Below are 22,384 nucleotides of genomic sequence, written 5' to 3'. Positions count from 1 at the left end.
TCTTCCTTTGCGCGGCGCATTACCGTTTCTCCTCCTCGCACAAGTACAAGAGTCCTTTTTATTTAGCACGGAACAAACGGCCGGCAGACAGCTGACGTAGGCGGACAAAGACGACGGACAAACTTTACGCGCCCAGCATAAAAGGGTTACAGGACTAACGAATTCGCGCGTCCTATGAGTTTCGTTCTCGCCCTCATCGTTCTCTGAACTCCCGCTGGCTTGGAAAATAACGTGACAAAACGGTGACGGGTCGCCGTGAACTTTAAATCTCCTGATATCTTTTTTCTTACATCAAAAGTTACCTTTATAATGTTTTTATCACACGTACGTAACTAAAGATATATATAATAAATGAAGTAAGTTTAGCACAGCGTGATTAGTATTTCTTTTAACACTTCAAAATGTCTTAACTTTGAAACGCTGAATCAACATCTATCTCAGTTTGTAATAACAAAAAAAAAAAAAAAAAATCGAAAGAGAAAATCAAATTTCGAAGAATTATAATCGCAGTACAAAAATTCACATTCCGTTTTATTTTGAATGCAATTATTATTTGTAAACAATAATTTTTACGATTATTCAACTAGAGTTAATCTAAATTAATGTAGTTGTAGCTGACGATATCAATATCAAATCTTAATTAATGTAGACATAATATCTTTAACAAGTTATCTGTATGGCTAACTGTCTGATTGACGAATCAAGCGGAGCGCGATGATTATATTAATATCCGGTTAGTCTGCGAAGACTAACAATCCGACTGTTATTATACTTAACGCGCATCGTCTAGACGTTTTGCGACCAAGCGTAACTACCGATGAATAATTTATGTATTTTGATTATAGGATCTGATTGTTGGATTCACTGCTTCCTATGCGAGAAAAGAATAGTGACAGTTTTCTTAGAAAAAAAAAAGTAACAGAAAATTCTATTAGTAATTTATCTCATAATAAATGATACCATGGATGGAAATATTGAAGCAAATTGTTAATAGTTTATATATCAGGCAAATATAAAAATAATATAAAATGTACACAATATATACATATATATATATATATATATATATATATATATATATATATATATATGATATATTCTTAGCCGTGTAACAATTCTTATTTTTCGTAAAGAAAATTTAATAATCGTTTATCAACGTTTATACAATATGAGATCTTTGTAAAGATTAACGAGATTTCTAAAAATAAATATACAATAATTTTTGTAAAGCAAAAAAAAGTTGTTCCATCACAGTTGTGCTCTCTAAATGTTTCTTTGAAAAAGAGTTCGTACGAAACAAAAAAAAAGATAATTAACAAACAGCTATTATAAATAAAACGCGTTCTTGTCATTTCATGTAAGCATACATGTGCATTTGAACCATTATTCATGTAGCTTTCTTATGCACAGCTGTAGGTACTTCTCTTTCAATCAGCTTTCAAACTGCATATTCAATTTCCGAACATAACATCTCGGCAGAAAACAGAGGATTCCACGCGTTCCGTAGAAAACACTGCTTGTGTGTACGCATGGAATACGAATATTACTTCCTAAAGTATATTTATCTTATCGATGTCGATCACGGGCCAGGTATCTGCTCTGCATTATCAAATATCCCTATGTGGTTTACCTTCACGCACTTGCCTCTGCAGAAATTCTGCGAAAATATTTATTTTCCTGAAAGTTGCAGAGATAAAACTACTGTAAATATATATTCAAAGTATTTTTATCGACAACTTTTTACGTATAGTGCATCCAACCACAAAATATTATTTGCATAGCAAACAAGTTATATAACTAGTAATATACAACCATCATCCAATTTGGCTTGAAAGATAACATTATAATAATATACAGAAATAATATACTAAATATAATAACATATATAATACTATATATTATATATATATATATATATATATATATATATATATATATATATATGTATATAATGATATACACACAGATATATAAAATATATAATATATATAAAAATTCTGATATCCCCTAGAAAATAGAAATAAAAAATTTAGTAATAATTATTTAATAATAATGGTAATTCTCGAGAATAAAATTTTGCACGTATGTGCAGCTATTAAATTATTATCTTAATAAATAATACTATAAGCTTTTTACTGCATCTACGATGTATCATATATGTCACGGATATAATAAAGATTATAATATTTTGTTGCAATTTTTCATAGATAAAATATTCACTCGAAAAATAGAAGGTTTTCTTGCCGATATGCGTAATTCGATCAGAATTAGACTAGAATAGAATTCTAATATATAATTCGATTCCTACCATACGAATGAATTATCGGTCTATCTCTCACGCATTCTCGTATTTAAAAAAAAATAATATATAATAATAAAGAATGTCGGGAAGAGCTACATGCTACAACGAGAAATATCGATCGCGTTCTTTCGGACCGCACTATCGACGACACGTTTCACGGTTCTTTTTTTCATTCTTTTTTTTTTTATTTTCGTCACTTCTTCGTCCACTGTTTCTCTCCCTCATTCTGTCTCGTATTCCTCACCCTCATGTGATGTACCTTCTACATCACACCCGCACGAACTAACGATCCGTACAATCGTTCCCTATTCCGATGAGCACGTGATTTCCACATCAAAGAAAGCTATTTGTTAATGAGGAGTAATTATCCTGTTCACAATGGTTGGCGACAGGATACCATTGTGAAATCAGTTGGGGGTGTCGAGAGTAAGCGACAAACAAGGGTGGAGACTACGATGCTGGGACTACGATTGTTTCGAAGAGACATGGGAATCCCATGATGTCATCGTTCAGTAGTTTTAAGCGATCAATAACATTTAAAAACTTAGGATGGCTACAGTTTCAATAAAAATGTATACAATATACACCAGATAATTTTTAGATAATTAAAAGAAAGAAAATAGAATATACTTTTCTATTAAATTATAAGAGTATTTAAAAAATTCACTGTCTCTTTGAATTTAGAAATTCTAAAATTGTAAAACTTGAAAAATGTTTAAAAACAAGCTACTAAAAATATACTTTTGTATTATTTAAATCGAAATTTTGTATTACTTAGTCTTGACATTATCGTTAAAAAGAAGGTAGGCAAATTTTGTGTAAGATAATATATGTATATGTACCATAGTACTAACTATTCATTTTTCCTTATTATCTTTTCATATTATGTAGCTCATATTATAAAAATGAATTTCTCAAAGATGTTACATAAAAGGTTCTGTTAAATATGAGAATTATGCTAAGTAGTTCCAAGCTACCTGATCTTTCGTTGTAGAAAAATCCGTAGAATTACTGAGCTAATACTGCGTTACATAAAAAAATTCTATCTTATTATCATCCTTTTAAGCTAGTTCTATGATGTATCTTAAATGATCAAGTAAAGATTAAAAAGTGAGTAGAACATTAGAAGCCGTTCCGACGGAGAGCAAGGAAACAAGTGTAGAAAAAGCAGACTAGATACCTCTTGTTCGATTACGTTAATCGTTGTAACTTTTTTCCAAACCTCGGATCATCTCAAACCGGATGAATGTAATTCCGAAATAATTACGATCAGAGATAAATTTTACCCGCAATCAGTACCACGTAGCTATGTCAAATACATAAGATTTTGCATTAAAATCTAAACGAGCACGATTAATTGTTCGATTAAGGAAGTATGATTTACATGGTGGATTGATTACGATTTGCGAATGGGTAAATGAAGCATTTGGAAAGCGTCGCGACGCATCCTTTAATAACGCAAACGCTGCTGGGTTAGTTTGGGGCGCAGGTGATCATCGAGCGATAATGGTATTAATACATCATCGCCCCCCGTGCTATGCCTCGCCGCCCCCTGATTGCACAGCAACCATGCGCTGGCAATTCGTATTTTCTCGCTCAAAATCGGAGCGACAAATACAGAGCGAGTAAATAGGTGACTAGACTATCCGCTGCTATATATTACGATACATTAATAACAATACTTGGTATAATTATCGATAAGAGAAATCTATATTAAGAAATACATCAATATAGATTCCATAAACATGAAGTGTTTCCTGCGAACATTGAAAGTTTCAAAATGCATTCTTTTAATGTTTTTGATTTGATATTTTTTCAATAAAAAAAAAACATGTCTATCAACACAAATAAATCTATATTAAAAATATAAAACAGATAATAATCTTAAATAATTTGCCATTATTTTTTACAAAAATAATTTATTTTATTATTAAATCAAGAGTCTTTTCTCATAAAAAACATAATACGAATTTAATGAAGTTTTTAAAGGCGATATACAGAATGTGCCAATCTCTAGAGATTGTTCTTTAACAATAAGATTAAAAAATCATCGCGGTTGTCGTGATGTAGGAAGAATATCATGTATCTTCTCGTTTGAAAGATCGAAGATTCGTAATAAGACAGCAAAACCTGTTTCCGCTTTCAGTCGGTATCTCGTAGCAAGAGTCAAGATTCCACGATTACTTTTTTCGATCTTCTGTTCATCTGTACCTTTGCCACCGCTTTTATCTTTTTATTCGCATCAGTAACGGTATGTTTGTGTGTCAATATGTACTGTATTATATTGCAACAACACTTAGCTGTACGTATGCTGGTGATTTTCCACCTTAACTATTTTATTTTACGTCAAGCATTTTTAAACAATACATTAATTTATTTAAACATTTCACGAACATTAAATTTTGATAGAAAATATCCATATGATCATACATTTAATTTTTTCTTCATATAAATTGTAATTCAACAATATATAATTCTAATTGAAATAATTATATAATATGTGAGAAAATGATTTAAATAAAGATTTGTTTTTCCTCTTACCCAAAAAATTATGTTAATTTGTATACATTAATTAGAATATATAAGAAAAAAATATACAGTTATAATATAGATAACTTTTCTCTTTTTTTTCTCTGAAAATATAAAATTATTATCCATAAATTTTCAAAGTGAAATTCTTTTGCCACAATTTCAATAATGTTTAAATCTTAAAAATTCGTATGTTTATCTTATAGAGAAAACAAAAATATTTTCTCATTAATTTTTAATTTATTCTTTCACTATTATTATTGGGCGAAGTAGAACACCGATGCGTTTTTAATCCATAGACAAATAAACAATATTCTAGATGTCATTAAATCGCTATTTGCTAAAATATTCATTCTTGAATCAATAGCAGGCAAAATTCACGGTGAAGTCGGCATTTCACAGAATGGAGAAACTTTTTTTCTCTTTCCATCTTTCCCCGGTCTGCGTTAAAAATTTATTCTGTTCCTGTTTTAATTTTATATACGATTCCGTGCCGACTTTACCTTTGTAGTCTTATGTTATAGATTACCTCGTATCTCACTCTTAAATTCTTACGGATGTAATAACGCGAGACCAAAGAGTTGATTATACGCAAAAAGAATAACGTGCTAAACAGAATTTAAAACAGTCCAATTTGAGTGAATTTTTACGTGATACTTTTGCAGTCTCTTCTGTAAAAGACATTAAAAACCACAGTAGATAAAGTTTTCATATGAAATTGTAATTGTCAAGTGCTGAACTTGCATACAAAAATTAAATCATTTCCAAACAATCAGTTTACTTAGCATTAACATGATTTAGAATTTCAACGCGAAACCTGAAAACATCACGTGAAGCATATAATGATCATTTAAAGCCAACGAAGAAGGTCGCTCTGACGGATACTAATTAATTATCGGAGACGAGTTAATTTCATTAGAGAGAGTCCTCCCACTGAGTGTAATTGTTCTTGAATGATCCTCTGTCCTTACGCTTTCAATCTCTTAGACGTCATCCATTAACGTAATTCAAGTCTGAATGAACAGTAGAAGTATTAAAAGACCTACTAAATGAACGTCCGTCTAACGTCCAATAAATGAGACAATTTCAAATAAGTGCCCTTTAATGGAACTATATGAAGAACTCGAGATTAGCAGATATTTGTTGCGAATATTACAAAGCCCTGTAACAACTTTTTATATAATACTTGAATATTTTAATATAATCGCAAAAGACATTTCAAGTGTGACAAAAGAGAATACGTAAAAATGTATAAATTTAAAATCAAAGTCATGTTATAGAAGAACAACAGTTTCAAAAGGAGAAAGAGGAAAAAAAGTGTAACAAAATATGATCAACAATATTATTTTGCATTTAATAGCAGATTTTTATGGATATTAAAATTAATTAATATTGCTAAAAAGTTATTATTCCATGTAGTACATGGGCAATATATCATGATTATCTTAAGAATATTGATTCCTGTCAATCCTTACTGTAACTTTATTATTCAACTGTCCAGAACATTCGTCGTCGAGATGAAAAAGTAGATACTACATCGTCGAGAAATTCCAGTCTCGTTTCGAGATAACCACATCATCCTACGAATAGTGATATAGATATACGAAATCCTTTCCTACGAAGTGACGTACGATACGTCCAGTAGTATTGGTAGAATCTAAAAATATCCTTTGATAGCAGCATAAGAAGTTTTGCTCAATGTGCTAAAAAATATATGATAATTAGCAAAATAATATCGATGCAATCTACAAAATTATATAAAGGTAGTTAAATTTTTCAGACGTAAAAAGTTTGTCATGTTTGGATTTTAACTACATAATTTTAGTTATAAAAAATATTGTTATATAATATCATTTTTTAATATCATTTTGTAAATGTCAATTTATTTTGTTGTTAATTTTCTAATTTGTTCAAAATGATGAAAATGACGAATTTTTAATTCAATCAAGCGCTTATTCAATCTATAAAGAACAAAAAATTATTGCATATTATTATCTTAACATATCAACAGCATAATTTACGAATATACATATATATTTTCAATTTTTTAACGAAATGCTTTTTAGTATCTTCTAAATATATAATAATTACAACTTTATATTATTTATTCAGAAGAAAGAAAAGATAATCTAAAGAATGTCTGCTAGAGAATATTTTATTTTAACTTCTTCATACATCTTTATCGGATTTAATAAAACGGAAAATGCTAAATTAATTCGTAGCATTATATGCGTAAGGCAAAAGGTAAAACAACTTTATCTGCTCTTGCCGATTGGATGATTTTATTACATGCATCAAACTATCGAATTTTGCTCTCGGCAATTCCCATTGTCATCGCTATTCAGAACGTATTTCCTACTTTGTGATGAACGTACAAGTTTATAACCGTGAAATATGAGCTCATAATGCATTTCAAAGGTTTCATGTAGAAATATATTCCCAATTTTAAACAAATGAGATATTCAGGCATGCCTATAAAAAAGCTCTATACGCCTTGCGTCTTAACAAAGTTGCATATTAATTGACCTAATAATTATGGAAATAAATACAGAAATATTTAGACGCATTCCTGCGTATTAAATGGGAATTTTAAACAATTTTTTTTTCTTATTTGTGTAAAACTGCGATTTCAGACTTATGTCTCTATGTTAATTATGAAACTCTCAATTTATAATAAAATATTTCTCGTTTCTCCAACAACTTACGTAATTTAATAGTAAGATTAAAAATTTCTCTCATCATAATTATCTAACAAAAAATATTTTCGCAATTATTTACAAATGCAATGTCTCTTTTAAGCTTAAGAAAGCACAGATACTTTCGAATCTCAAATTTATATTAGATATCAATTTGGATACGTACAACACAATTTTTTAGTGACAATTTATGTTGGAATTATATTATAGAAATTCATCATTGTTATATTGTTAATATAAATCTCGTGCTATGAAATAACATTTGCTTTAAAAGCAACTATGAAAAGATAAAATCCAACAACGTAAATGGTTCGTTCAGGATGGCTATCGAAACGTTTTTGTAAATATAACGTAGAAACCAAATCGAGATAGGAATTAGCCGTTTAGGCGGTTAGGAAAACAAAACGTCGGAAAGTTTAGTGGTGGACATTGCGGATCCATGCATGGTTCCATTACGTGGCGACAAAGCATACCCGCTAAAGTTTGGCTTCGACGCGGTGATCGCTGATTGCGTGGGCGATCGTTGATTACTCTCGTCGCGCTCTCCAATCGGTTGCGAAACTTTAATTAAGGCCTGCACCGTGATCGAAACGATGAGGCGATAACACGAGAGCTCCTTATATCGGAGCGTGTAGGCGATCGATTTTAGGATTCGAGTCTCGACAATTAAACTGCTCACAGAAATAATAGATGTGAAATATACCTTCAAAAATTCCCTTTTTTGTCGCTATAAAGCGTCTCAACGATAACGTATAATATACATAAATTAAAAGGATGTTTAAAATATAATAAAATATAATAACCGGATATATACAATAGATGATATAAAAATGATAATTTTTTCGCAGATTTCGTTTATTGCATCTCAGACGAGACAAACATTTTTATAGGTTCATAATAAAATGATATAAGCATTGTAAAATGATAATAGTAAATATTAAAATTGAAAAAATCAGTCTCAGAAGTAAAGAGAATTAAATAAAATTAATTTAAAAAATCGATTAAATATTTAATGTCAAATAAAAAATATTAAATTGATAAAATTTCATCAATAAATGTTAATGTTTTAATATATAAATAAATAGATTAATTTAAACTATAGAATAATTAAGAGAATCATAATAATACTACAATATTAAAAAAAAATATCACATTATTTTATGCGTATAATCACGCAAAGAAATAAGTATATATTCTAGATAATTAAATTTAAAAAAAATTGGAAAAATTGTAATAACACATAATCTATACAATTATTAAGATTCTCTTTCATATATAATATATAAGTATCTAATTCAAATAAAGTAGGCGAAGTCTGTAAGCGAAGAAATTAGAAATCCAAATCATTAGTTTGCATTTTAAAAGTTTAGCACTAATTATTTTCATCAGCATATTCATTCTATTTTAATATTACAAAATGTTGCACCAGAGGTGAATTTTAATGATTAGTAGTAATCAAGGTAAATCTTACGAAAGTTGTTACGCGTCGAGACGTCGGAAACTTTCCAGCATCAAGACGTTTCTCCAACAATTTCTTAAAAAATTGTGTAATATGCGATAGAAACTTTTCCAGCATTAAAGTTAGCATAACATTTAATTGTCACATTAAACTTGAAACAGTTTACATAAAATATACGAGATGTGATATGATAATATGTGTAGCATAGAACATTGTATTAATTCGTAAATTGACAGATTTGCGCTGTCAATTTATTACATAAACTCAAAATATGATGCCGCAGCTTAATCACGGTTTGATTACAGGTAGTATAAAATTACGACTTAACGTAATACGTCGATGATTTAATAGCCATATATCGTAATAATACACATGTACATATGAATTTTGAATAGAAATAAGAGCAATTCAATATCCATCGGACGTGCCTCTCTCTCTCTCTCTCTCTCTCTCTCTCTCTCTCTCTCTCTCTCTCTCTCTCTCTCTCTCTCTAATTCATAGGGATCAACATGGGTGCTGCGAATCCAGCTACCGATTAGGAATGACAAATCATGATAAATTGTTGCGTGTCTCACGCAATCGTGCCGATCTTGTTGAACATTTTTACTAAGGATTTACATCCAGCAAAACCACTTCGACATATGTAAAATGCAATAAACAAAACACGTAACATTGGATAAACAATGAGTTATTAAAATAATTTTTTCAATTACAAAAAGATCAACATCTATGCTTTTTTTTTACTTTGAATTATATCTTCATGTAACTGCATTAGACAAAGACGAAATATATCGTGTAATAATATACACATCCAATCAAATTTATCTTAATCAAGATAAACTTGATATTTCATCGTTATATGAAACTATAGCAATGAATTTACATCATAATAATTTATACCGAGATGGACGGAACTTCATATAACAGTTGAGCAAAGTATCAATGGGATAACTTGAGCAAGAATTTCAATTCTAGCTGTCGAAATAGAAACCTATAGTTTACGTGGTTGTGCAATTTCACAACTGTGATTACACAATAATATTCGCATTCAGAGAATATAGCATATTGCAGACGCACAATGAACAAACATAACTATGCAACATGCATAAGTAATATAAGATCAGATATATATGTATATATATATATCCCGATATTAATTCTAATATAACGCGCATATATCAATGCATGTTATATGTTAAGATATAAAATAACTTTAATTTTTCAATTTTTACGAAAATAGAAGTTTACATAAACTTACTACGATCAATAAGAAATTTACAAGATTAAAATAAAAACAAGAGAGTAGTTTCCATATTGATCGGCTCAGATTCCAATAATGTAGGTTCGAGATTAATAAATCTGGCGCACACATGTACATACACAGTACGTTCAACACATATATGCATATGTATAGAATGGTAAGGGGAATATCGGCTTTTCGAACAAACGCGCGCAGCTTTCTCAGATTTTTCAATTTTCTGTGACAGAGAAACACAATGTTTTTCTTCTTTATATTTCTCGCAAATGCATTTTCTAATATAAAATTTAATCCCTGCTGAAGACATTGCCATGTCAAATGTACAAATCCAATGATATTTCGTTTCAAGAGAAGCGAATTCTCTCGAAGTGCGTTGAAAATTGTCGTCTGATTTAACAGTTCAGATGAGTGATTTAAATTTCAAATAAATTCAGCTGCTAAGAAAAATTGTACAAAAATCCCTTCCTCAATATCTTCTTCTAATAATTACTGTGCGAGTGACAAGATTACAAATGTGACGAAAAGATGTACAATGGTAGCAATTTGTGAACTTGGAATATGAATAGTATTGACAGACTCACGTCAGTAAATGTTCTTATTTTAAAACATTGATTAAACTTTTTTTTAATCTAATTTTAAATCGATCATACATTACGTTCATCAATGTGATTTCAACAAATGTAATATTAATATCTAATATTATTTTGTAATATTAGATATATTTAACTATCTCTGATTTCTTCAGCTTATAAGTGAGAAATTCCTTCATTCATATAGAATGTTTAAAGATCTGAGAACGAGACACATAAGCCTTAGACTATGAAAATGAGCTCTTGTTGTAAGATCGCGAGGAATATTCATAGGATTCTACCCGGGCGTGAATATTTGTGAAATATGAGTCCAGTAACTTTAATCGAACTTGAAACGCAATTTCAAATTCAAATTTTCATCGCGGGCAATAGGGTTTACTTGGTAATTATATCGTGGTGGCGCCTTTGAAGCATCGGTAAAGTAAATCTTTATCAAGAGAGTTAATTTAATAACGCATCTCAAACTCAAATAAAAGGGCTTATAGAGATATGATAATATCACATCACCATATTTATCACCGGAAACGATTTGATTTAATCTCGCATTTGAATTAAAATTGATCATTCGACTAATTCAAATAGTCCAGTAAATAGAGACGCAATAAAATTGTCCGTTCTAAGGTTGTGTTATTCATGGACATTAAATTTCATGCTCGCTACCGTCGAGCTCTTAATATCGAGATCTTAATGCACGATCGATTTGTCAGCGATAAATTAAACTAGATCACATAGATCAGAAATATAAAAAATACTTAGAAATAAAATTGCATTGCCGACTATGCAAATAAATCGCTTAATGGCTTATACTAATTTAACTTGATGCAAAAGAAAAATATTGTAAATAAATCGTAAAAAATTTTACAGCACTCTCGCTTCAACCGATAAGAAATCAAGTCACAAGAGATACTAGAAGTGATATAAATTCACCTCCTAAGAACCGTGACGATTCAGATAGAGCGGTAACGTTAGGTTAATGAGCGTGTTGTCCACCAAGACAAATGGTTTCTTTAGCACGGTGTAAGTCCCCCCTCTATGTAATATTACACGGATAAACATTCGATTAAACACACAACAAATAGTTACTCTTCATTTTTTAATTTACATACTTTGTAAAATTCTATCGACCATTCCGTTCCACACTATTCCTTGTAAATGCATAAATATGCTCCAAGTAAATATATAGTTCGTATGATATAATTAAAAACTTTGTACAAATTCGTTAAAGTGCTCTGATATAAATATGTACATAAGTAACTGAATTTCTCTTTTTTCCTCTTTTTCTCTTTTTTTTAAATCCCTAATCCGTAAAAATTTTATATTAATTTTACTATGCTTATGTTACATGATAGATGCTTTTGTTCTGTTATCCATGAAGTGTCTTTAGCGATTGACCTATTAAACATTCATTTAAGTATACAATAAAATTGCTTTGAAATTTTTGCTATTTAATTTTTTTTTTATTTGCGATGTGTTATATCTTTATTGTATTGTGAAGATTTAAAATAGTATAAAAATTGATTTGATATGTTTTTTTTAACAAACGTTTATGAAAAAGACTATAATATATATTTTATACAAGCTATAATTGATATGAAAAATGTGAGTTGTATTTTACTCGTTTATCAATGATCAAATAGCGATCTACACATGTGTACACACGCATACAAACTTTCTAACATTATGTTGAATGTTGGATGTAATAACTACCTTTGTTATGCATATTTAGCTATATTATTGAAAAACAATATGTCAGAAAAAGAAAAACCTTTAGTCTTCCAAGTGATGAACAATACAAACACATTAACACACTCGCGCATTAGCAATGGGCCAAGGTGATGCACATATATTCACAATTAACACTCGCAATACTCATAAGAGAGCACGCACGCACATATTTTGCGACATTATTCGCATTATCCTCGTGTTACAAAATCCGTCATTAAAACGATCGCGCTCATTAGTGCTGAGAAATGTTCGTGAATTAAAAACGTTCCGTACAAGATTCCAATGTATCCAACCGGCTGGATAACACGAAAGCTTTTTGCAGAACAAGCGTTTTTCAATTTCCACCTGATAGAGTTTACGAGTCGGCGGCAGAGTCCTCGAAGACAGTGCAATTACTATAGTCTGGTACCACGGCGCCTCTTTTCGCTAAAGAGGACACGTGTGTATACACGATACGCGCATCGGAGAACTCGAGAACACTTTGTCTCGATGCTCGCGTTCGAATTCGTCGACTACCATTGAATTCTCTCGCAATCGGCTTCTTCCCGTCCGCGTTCTCTTTCCGTGACACTCGGACGTTTCTATTGGCACTCGAGCACCTCGAAAGCAGTCCCTCTAGTCCAGCTCTTCTATTCTGCTCCGACTGTGTCTACGCGACTCGTTTCGCCGATCCCGAGACTATGCTTCAACCTTTCGTGACATTAAGAGCGAGGAAATCGAAAAGATACTGTAAGAATTATTTCCAATGATTCACGGTAATAGTTCTCGTGTTAGTCGTATGATTACGTGAAGTAATGTTGGAACTTAGTATCAATTATCACTCTATGTGATTTTATATATCAGTAATGTTTTGAAGTTATATAATCCATGTCATTTCGCACAACTTTTTATGTCTCACATTAATTACTGTTACTCAACGAGCATATGTTATTAATTACAAAAATGATGGTACAAATAAACGTCACAGCAACATAAATAGTGTTAATTAAATTGATCTGTATTTTTGGCATTATTTCTTGAAATACCTTCCATTTTGAAAATTAGAGATGTCTTGTATACGAGCTTTATGTTATTTTATCAAAATTTTATCAAAGTAAATAAATATGAAATCTTTTATTTTCATTTCCATTGTCATAGAATAAATGCAATTTTATTTTCGCGAAACAAAAAAGTCATCTAAAATCGAAGAAATGGTCCAATATCTTGTGTCTCTTTTTCTTCTTTTGTTCATGGAATTCGCAATCTATTTCGACAACGAAAATTTCAATATCAAAAATATAAAAGAGAGAAAACCATTTCGATGATATCAACTGTAGCAATATATGCTAAGAAAATTTTTCTTAGCTCGCACAGTGATAAATGTCAAAGATACGAAATATTAATCAGCTGATTGTCAGCATGGATCATCAGTTCGGAGAATAATCAGATAACCGTCATCCCTTTGCAAATTATAAATATCAGGCTCACAGTAAGGAGGTCTCAAAAATCACGAACGCATGGTTCACAAAAATAACAAGAATTCTTTATAAACCAACTGTCAACTGGATCCCAACCCGTTTCTCTCTTCCGTCATCTTCCGTGCGCAGGTCCATCTTCTCTACTCCCAACATCGTCCTCAGGGAGGCATTCAGCCACTTTGGACATTCGGAAAGAATCACGGCGCTTCGCAAGAGATCAAAGACACGCGGTATTCGCGGAACACATTTCATATCTCATACTAGGCTGTCCTCGCCCCTTTTTCTCATCTTGACTTCTCTCGACGATCAGATCTTTCCTCGATCTGGCCTTCATCTCGTACACCAGCAAGATCGAGCAATCGCCGTTATCTTTGAATTCCCGTCTTTGACGCCGTGACAAGCAAACGCCCGGAACTATTGCGGGACACGAGAGCAGCCTTAAAGAAGAGAGGGGTTGCGAATGGATCGATCGATCGATCGATCGAATGGATCGATGAGAGGATACCGGCGGGCAATCTATCACACGAGAACGTAAGGTATGAGTGCGGAACGCTGTGGTGTGTACGCGGCACTGTCGTCCGTACCCTCAACTCTGTACGTACTCCGCATCCGCACTCCGTTGCTGCGGCGGTCGGTCGCGCGCCACTGTGTGCGACTACGTGCACGTGCACCCATACAGCCACGTGACACGTGGGCGTGTTGAAACACGAGGGGGGAACAAGCTGAACTGGTAGGGACGAGACGAAGAAGCGGAACAGGCACGTAGAGGGCACGGAAGTAAGACAGAAGTAGAGGGATATAACGTTAAGAAAACAGAGGGAGATAGAAAAGGATGGGAAAAGGGAGAAGAGGTTGGTTGTAATGTATGAAGAAAAGACAGAGATACATACGCGCACGCAGATACATGTGTGTGTTAGTACACACGAGATCAAGAGAAACGGAGTGAGATAGATAGAGAGAATGCTATGTATTATGCGACAGGAAACAGGAGCGAGTGACAAAGATGAGGATGCGGCATAGAAGACAGGAAGGAAGGGATGTGACGAGTTGAGGTGAGAGAGCAAGAGTAGCTAGATTATAGAAAAGATAACCCCAGCAAGAGAATAGAACATCAGGCAATTTCGCAAATGCAGAGAAAAGCTAGTTGTCTTCCAATAAGAATTAAATCAATATTGAAATGTCTTCATCCTTTTTTCTCTTTAAATTTATATATATCTGAGGTGATAAAAAAAGAGATTTATTTAAATCAATTTATATTATATGATTTCCAATAAAAAAAAGTAGTATAATTCACTATATAAGTTCCATAATTTGTTGTTGAGAATTATCTAAGGAACAGATATATTAAATTTATTGCATATTTGCATATCTCGCTAAAAAATATAGAATATTTTAAAAGGTTAATAAATCAATATCCTATAATTATATATGAAAAAATAAAATATTCGAAATAATTAAAATAACGACAAATATTTGCTGTGTACAAAACGTATTATATGTATAATATTATGTTATAACGTGATATCGGTAACACGACAAAATCCGCAAAATACGAGCGCAAACGCGTTCGCGTTATTTTATATTCGAGAATATGGCTCGGGAAAGCGATTACGATTTTTTGTCACGCTTAAATTTCAGTAGGCAATTGATGGCAGGAAAATGTCCATGCAATATATACATCTAAAAAGATCAATAAAGCAGGTTATAGAAACCAACACTGAGGGGTGACGCGTATACCATATTTAGTACATAAATCAGTACTCAGCAGTAGTAATCTCATAAATATCACCCTTGAGGGTTATATGAATATATACAGAGGTAATATAATTTACAATTAGATGATAATTCAAATATGCACATGTTACAAGACAATGTACAATATTATGGAGATAATTATCAAAAATGCATCACATTATTTTGTATATTAAAACAATTTTCTTTCTAAACATTTTATTATAATTCACAACATATTTAACAACAATATTTTTATTTCTAATTTAAATAAGAACACATTTTATCGTATTTTTCATAATGCAAATTTAAGAAGATGTATGATGAAAGTTTGTAGAGAAAGCAACATAATGAGAGCTTGATTATTAAGCAAACGGTTTCATCTACATACTCGTAAGAGAATAACACAAACGTATTATTATCACGCATTGCTGTTCATGCGTATAATACGTTTAGTCTCTTCCTCTTCATGGTTTCAGCAATGTGCTTTGTTTGCATGCCCCTCTGTATTCCTAATTGTAGCCCCTGGCAATTTCAAAACGAATATAATGAACACATATGAGATTATCGCCTTATTTCATAAATAAATATTCGTATTTAATAATAAATTCAAAGAAATAGTATTTAAGGTATTTATTAAGGCATTCTTGAAATTTTTGCTTTATTATTTTTTTAATGAAATCCAAGATTAAATTAATTAAAATTATATAATAAAATCAGTTTTCAAATTACAGAAAATATCTTGCGAATATAAATTTTTACGGAAATAAAGATTTATAATCATTGGATTTCAAGTTAGATTCAAAACATTACTTATATGTCCCGCATTTATATACAAGAGGAAAATGCAACTACAGGAAAATAAAGTTAATGATGAAGGATATAGATAAGAAGATATGGGGTGGATGAAGAGAGCCCCTTCTTCAACGTTGTATGGTAATAAGGATTACATCAGGTATACGTTCCATAACTGGGAATTAACATCAAACCCTTGTTTTCTTTACATGTATTACGCTTCTTCGCTCATTTACTTCGAATAAGTATAATTCTTGTCCGTGTACACTTTAAATTTATCGCAAATATAAATTTCTGTGTATATAGTGTTAATCACACTAATATTTCAATGTTTCTAAATGTTATTACAAAAATAAAAAATAAAAATTGTTAACTTAATGTAAAGAGATATAGATAATTAAACGATATCGTATCAATTAAATACAATACGATCAAAAGTATTGCATTACCTCCAAAAAATACAGAAATGCGAGTAAATTAAGTTTTTTATTTATTTATTTATTTTTCTTAGCTGTTTTGCTCATGTTTATAAAATTATTAAAGCATAAAATAACAGTAAAATATAATTTGGTAATACTTATATATATTTTTATTTATTAAAATAATAACTCCTCTGTTTCTATACGTAATATATACTTTTGATCAGTACTCTAACAACAATATAAATTCCATCAAGAATTCAGACAAAGCAAATATCCCGAGGAAAATGATATAGATATCGGAACAATGCATGTAAATACGTACATATGAGCGAGCAGTGATACGGAAAACGAAAAAGGAAAAAGATAAATCGACCCTGAAATCGACCTTGCAAATCGAAGAAGGAAACGAAGAGAATGGATGGACTCTTTCCTTCTATTCTCTGTCGATCTCTTTCTCTGCACCTTAGCGCGATACCTGCTTGTGATCCAGATAAGTTACCTTCTTCCCCTATTGGATCAGTCGCCGCAATTTTTCACGGCAGATGTTTTCGCGTACACGTATGGATTTTACATAGTGGTCGATCTACGCTGTAGTCTATGTAACCGATCAAATTACGTAACCACATTGGTCGATGAGAAATCAAGAGATCAGTGAAGCATTGTATAATACGTTACAACCATACTGTACCTTTTTCTCTTTTCTCTGCCATTCCTCTACGTGTTATGCTTTTATATTAAAAGTACATTAAAAATAGAGAAGCAAATCTTATATATTTTTAATTTTTAAATTAAGATTCTCGAAAATGTTAAGTAAGCCTTTTTTTACATTTTCTTTTCTCCCTGAATAATATTTTCAAAATAAAATAAATGCTAAATATTTATCAATTTTTTTAAAATTATATAATGTATACAATAAAACAAAAGAATTCGATTTCTAGCCATGTTTGGATATGCTCATAAAAATTATTAGCTTCAAAGTCATATATTTTTTAAGGAAATTTATAGAGAAAAAGGATCCGCCACAAGTAAGAGAGCTTGATGTAAGAAAATTTCTCGACTGACCTTTAATCCAGCCAATCAATACTCATACACGATAAATATAAATAGTAAAACTTGAAATAACCCGCGGTAGCGATATTATCAAAATAGCGTGTAGAGTGTAGAGGCCTGCTTCAAAGGAGGGATCATTGCCAATGATCGATCCTGTTCAATTGAAGTGTTATCGGAACGAGTGTTCACTGTCAGATATCTCAATGCATATGGATTAGTTTCTCGTTAACGAAACAAAAAAGTAAAAAAAGAGAATACAAATATAGGACTATAGATACGAGAATAAATATAGAAAAGTTTAGTAATATAAATTATATATTCAATTATATAAAAAAAAGTTATATGTATATAATCATTTTTTTCAAAACTCATCATCAGTAAATATATTCAGAATAAGTATATGTTTATAATTAAAAAAAAAAATCACAAAATATAATTATCAAAATAAGTAGTCGTAATGACTTTTGGGATCACGAGATCAAGAGATTTTAATGATAAAGTGAGCGGAGTGCTTTCAAATTTTATCTTGCCGTATTCCTCGTCCTATAGGCTTATGTAATTGTAATTAGGAAGATTTCAATAATTATGCAAATGCGTACTATAATAAAAGCGCAAGCGAAATTTTCGCGGAAGTGGAATCGGACAAATACCCTTCGCTATACCTAATCCTTACTGAAGACAACCCCAGCCTAACAATAAGACAAAAAAGCTCTAGAGATTTAGAGCTGGAAAAAGATTCTCGGGAATAATGATTTATTTTATAGAGATTTATTCTTTTCGCGCTCGCTTCTGATATTTTCTCACGACCTTTTTGATCTTTTCTTGTCTTTTCTTTCATCTACTTATAAAACTTCGAGATACTTATGTTTATTGTATTGGTAAGATTAAAACGCAATTGACGCGAGAGAGTCTGGAAATATAGCTTTTGTATAAAAATGTTTCTAATCAAAAAGTTGTGATTACTATAAAATTTTACAGAAAGTTTAGATTAAAATGTTTATTCGTCGATTGAGTTTTATGAAATGTAAACTATTATAATACATAAATGTTGCAATAACAATATAGTAAAAATGTAAATTCTCTTTCATTTTTTTATATAAACATTGCAATGCGTAGAAATATGCAACATAGGTGAGATAAACGTAAAATACATTTACGTATCCGGGAATATATTAATGAAAATTTCGGTATTCAGGCATTTACAAGCTTTTGAAAGCAAAAGTTTTTCGGGAATTCAGTAAATGAATGTATTTCCTCGTTATATTTTTATATTTTTTTACACTTCTTTCTCGAATATTCGATACTCACTGTGTTCAACATACATCCTATCAAAATAATATTTGTTCGCAAATTTATCTTAATCTTCTATATCATCGTTCGCAAAATTTAGAATTGATATTCTTCTTTGTTTAATTGTCTTTTTATTTAATTTTGAATAAAATTTCAACAGCTTTGAATAAAGAGATCCATCCCTCCATTTCTTATTCATCAAATGTGCAGTATAATAACCCGGGAATAAAAGCTTCAAAAATAAAAATAAAAAAAAAAATCGAGTACGTAATCCGCGCTCAAGATCTTAAGGCTAATACTAAATGTTCTCGTTACAATTCAGATTTCGTAATTTCGCGTATCCCATAGAAAGAGCGGCCGTAGTGGAAATGAGAATCAAAAGTTAAACAATTTATTCGATGTACGGTGCGAGAAACTACTACTCTCGAAAAAGAAGTACATCAGAGAGTTACAGAATACCAGTTTCAGACAAAGTTGACCTTTATCGTGTAATCCGCGAGATATCCCATGCCTCGTGGCACCTACGAAAACACAACGGCAGACTAAGCGTAAATCGTAGAACGGCGGCAAGTTGGACAATGTGGGATTTACTCGCGGAATAAAATCACAGTCGGGAAATTTATCGTCAACGCGGGAAAGTTTACCGCGGTGGCAACACGCGCTTCTTTTTGCGTGCTCATGTCGCGTCGAAAATATTGTTTTCGCGATGATTCGACGAAATAGAATGGACACAACCTCCGTTTTCCCATCGAGAACGAGTACTCTCGGGGAACTGTACTACGTAATGGCAACCGGGGTAGTTTTAAGGCTCTCCGAAACTTCGCACTAATACGCGCACGGTGATGTACTACTGCCAATGTAACCCAAAACGCTGGCCACGTCGTAAAAGATGAGCGACATTTACGAGGCCACCGCAGATTCCGAACCGAACGATCCAGAGCTGAACAACAAACCATGCACGCCATCCGATGAAATCATTGTCGTTCGCAAGTCACAAAGCAAAGTGCATTCTCTTGTAAGCCGATCTCACTCATACACTACAATGTTACCAATCGAATAAGAAACGTTAATTTTACGACAGACAAGGACAATGTAACGATTGTCGCTTACGCGTCGTGAACTCATATATTTGCGATCGTTACGTTATATGCATACGGAATTTAATTAAATGCCCTTTTCAACTTCGGCGGACTAAATGTATGAGGCATTTTTAAGAAACACTCGAATGAACGAAAGTTTAAATTAATTATTTGAAAAAATTGACATGCTAAATAATTAGCGTGAATCTTTTGCACGGTTTTTTTAACTAAATATAAAAATTCCAATGTACAAAGTGATTGAAAATAATAACCAGAAAAATTCCTGACAATGATAAATTAATTAACTATATTTTCGATTTATCAATCAAGATTTGTTAATTAAAAATTGTATCCAATTTCCACTGTCAAAACAGTGCAGTATTCTTCGTAATTAACTGCCTTACTTTTTGTTTAAAAATTATGATATAAATTATTTTTACATTATACATCATATCACAATATTATGACTTTAATATATCGTTTATCAATAATGTAGTTAGTTTTTTGTGACAGATATCAAAATCTGTTATGTAATTCATTGTCAGACAAAAGCGATTACGCAAACGTTACCGAAACAGTAAATTCCCGAAGATGAGAAATGAAATAACTTTATGGAGCTTAGATTCGCTAAGGTAATCCACGAGAGAAACTACTACTCCAAAACGATAAGTTACAAAGTTGCGATTATACAAAGCAAACACGTACTATGTAGTAATAACATGACCATACCAACCATGAGGATTCGGAAGACCACTTGAATAAATATTACACACGTTTGTTTAGGTAGCATCGACATTCTATCTCCTCAGGCTATCTTCGTTAATATCGCAACACACATTTATTCAATTAATATAAACTTTACGAAAAATGGAATATACGAAACAATTTTTCATTTTAAAAAATCGTTAGTATTCCATTTAGAGTTTTGTACGTATTAAAAATATGTGCTCTAATAAAATATAATTTACTTTTAAATCAATATTATATATATATTTAATATTGATTACAGAAAAACCGTTTTAAAATGATTGTAGTTTGGTTGACAATCGTCAGAGGATCAGGCTTTTTTTTGCTGGCCTCTGTATAATTTTACTAAATATAAAAATTTGTTCTATAAAATTTTAATTCAGGATTGCATAAGATTAGTATACACTTGGAATTAGTAATATTAAACAAATATTTTTGTAGAGTTAAAAATATTGGGAATTTATATATAGAATATATTATATAAAAAAAATTATTGCATAATGTATAGGCAATACATTTTTTAGCATCATATTTTTTTCTTGTTTTCTTAATATGTTATTCTAAATTTCTAATTCTAAATATTGTAATAAGTAATAATGCATGATATTGTATAAAAATAATTCGTAAAAAACTTTAAACAGAACTAATACAACTAAATTCATATGAAAAGTGTTGCACTGTCTTAATAGCAATTGAATACAATTCTCAATCAACAAATCTCGATTAATAAATCGAGAATAATGATTAATTGATTTATTATATTATATTATATATTAATTGATTAGTTGATTATATGGTCAAGAATTTTTCTGGATATTATTTTCGCTCTGTACATGAGGACTTTTATATTCAGAAAAAAACCTGCAAAAAATGCAAGTGAATTATTTAGAAAGAATAACAATTTATTCTAATAAATTTGAATTTTTATTCAGTCAAAGGTTTCTCAAATCTCATTCTTTTGTTTCATCGAAATTTAAAAGCGCATGTTAAATATGCAGCGATCGCGAATGTGTGAATTCTCGACGTGTAGCGACGTTCGTCGTTACATTATCCTCGTCTATTGTAAGATTAACATTCTTTCTTAATAATAACATGACATAAAAAAGAAAAAAATAAATAAAAAATCCTTAAAAAATAACCATGCTTTACTTACATTAATGTAGCACCGACAGTTGACATCATTTGACTCACCTGAAACAATAAAATATCATACATTAATTGTAATAATAACGTATACATAACTTGACCTTAATT

At 31.1% G+C, this 22,384-nt stretch overlaps 2 protein-coding genes across 11 annotated transcripts in view; both read right to left on the bottom strand.

Moving 5' to 3' along the window:
* Positions 1-22,384, bottom strand: part of LOC140667379 (dystrophin, isoforms A/C/F/G/H) — a 433,980-nt gene that overhangs the window by 158,320 nt on the left and 253,276 nt on the right. The window lies entirely within an intron of this gene.
* Positions 8,680-22,384, bottom strand: part of LOC140667381 (uncharacterized) — a 78,751-nt gene continuing 65,046 nt past the window's right edge. Inside the window, exon 2 of the mRNA XM_072895260.1 lies at positions 8,680-22,321. Within this exon, the coding sequence (XP_072751361.1) occupies positions 22,280-22,321 (42 nt within the window). The 3' untranslated portion in view covers positions 8,680-22,279. The remainder of the gene's footprint in view (positions 22,322-22,384) is intronic.

Source organism: Anoplolepis gracilipes, chromosome 7 (assembly GCF_047496725.1).
Source record: "Anoplolepis gracilipes chromosome 7, ASM4749672v1, whole genome shotgun sequence".
Classification (NCBI taxonomy): Eukaryota; Metazoa; Arthropoda; class Insecta; order Hymenoptera; family Formicidae; genus Anoplolepis; species Anoplolepis gracilipes.
This window is presented reverse-complemented; position numbering and strand designations above follow the sequence as displayed.